Consider the following 1,213-nt stretch of genomic DNA (forward strand, 5'->3'; position numbering starts at 1 on the left):
AAGCCTCGAGCCGGCGCGCACCGGTGGCAGCGCAGGATGAGGCGGCAGCAGTGGAGGGTTGGGGCGCATTTGAGGCGCTGGCCCCGACGCGCCATTAACTGGGTCGGGGTGGTTCCTCACCCCTCTGGTTTCAGTCAAGCGGGAAGAGTCTGTGCAAGGGGGGCGGATGGGGCTGGCTGCGTCACCTTGGAGCATGAAAGGTTCCTACAGTAAGGCTACTCGAGTACGCAGCACCTTGGCTTGGCCCCCGAGCGGGGAGGCGGTCGACGACGCGCAGCATGGCGGTGAGCGCAGCCTGACGACGCGTCTTGATGGACGGATCCTTCTGCCGGCTGACCAATTCCGCCCACCGCTTGACCGGCGGCTTCGTCACCAACATGCGCTCGAGAGGCGGAGCAGCGATCCAGTTCGGTAGCTATCTTGTCGCGCAGCGCATCGTCAAAAGGCAGGTTGTTACAGCGTCGCGCGCGTCCCCGAGGTCACGCAGGAGGCTCTCCATATGTGTTGCAATAGCCCCCGGCTGCGGTTGCTGCAGTGCTCCCGTAAAACATATCTTGGCACCCGCTGAAGGCTTGGCGCTTGCCCCCGTCCACGGCCCACATCACGCAGTTCGTGCACGGTATTCGGGTTTTGCTATTTGTTCGAGAGAGAGATTTTTAGCAATACCTTAAAGAGAGGTTACAGGCGTGTAAGGTCCGTTAGCGGGAGATCGGCGGGAGCGGCGCACGTTTCGAATTCGGCGGGCGCTTCGAATTTGTCGACGGACCGTTTCAGGTCGCTGCGCTCCCGTATGAGCGAGGCTGCCGACGCTGCCATGATTGAGGCTGCCGACGCCGACGGGCGGCTGCGCGACGACCCGCTGACGGACCGCCCCGTGGACGCGGCAGCGGCGGCAGAGCGAGAGAGATCGGCGAAGGCGGCCAAGCTTGCTGCGCAGACCGCCAACGCGATGGTCGCCGTGCGGGGGCAGCTCAAGTTGCGGGGACAGGCAGCGGACAAGGCCGCGCACGACGCCAACGCAGAGGCGGGAGCGCCGGTGAAACCGTCGTCTATGATGGTCGAACGAGTGTTCACCGCCCGCCTCGACGGTCCGGAGGTGCTCGCGCCGGCCGCCGCCCACGTGCCCCGCGTGCTCGCGCCCGCGCCGCCGCACGCGCACGTCCACGCCGCACGCCGTTGGTCATGTGACCGCTGCTGGTCACGTGACCCAAAC

At 65.8% G+C, this 1,213-nt stretch overlaps 1 protein-coding gene across 1 annotated transcript in view; it reads right to left on the bottom strand.

Annotated features, from left to right (window-relative positions):
• EMIHUDRAFT_123474 (hypothetical protein) overlaps positions 1-69 on the bottom strand; it is a gene marked incomplete at both ends in the record, with an annotated part of 1,827 nt that extends 1,758 nt beyond the window's left edge. The window contains one exon of the mRNA XM_005779041.1: positions 22-69. Coding sequence (XP_005779098.1) covers positions 22-69 — 48 coding nt within the window. The remainder of the gene's footprint in view (positions 1-21) is intronic.
• Between the last annotated feature and the right edge of the window lie 1,144 nt (positions 70-1,213).

Source organism: Emiliania huxleyi (genome assembly GCF_000372725.1).
Source record: "Emiliania huxleyi CCMP1516 unplaced genomic scaffold EMIHUscaffold_2377, whole genome shotgun sequence".
NCBI lineage: Eukaryota > Haptophyta > Isochrysidales > Noelaerhabdaceae > Emiliania > Emiliania huxleyi.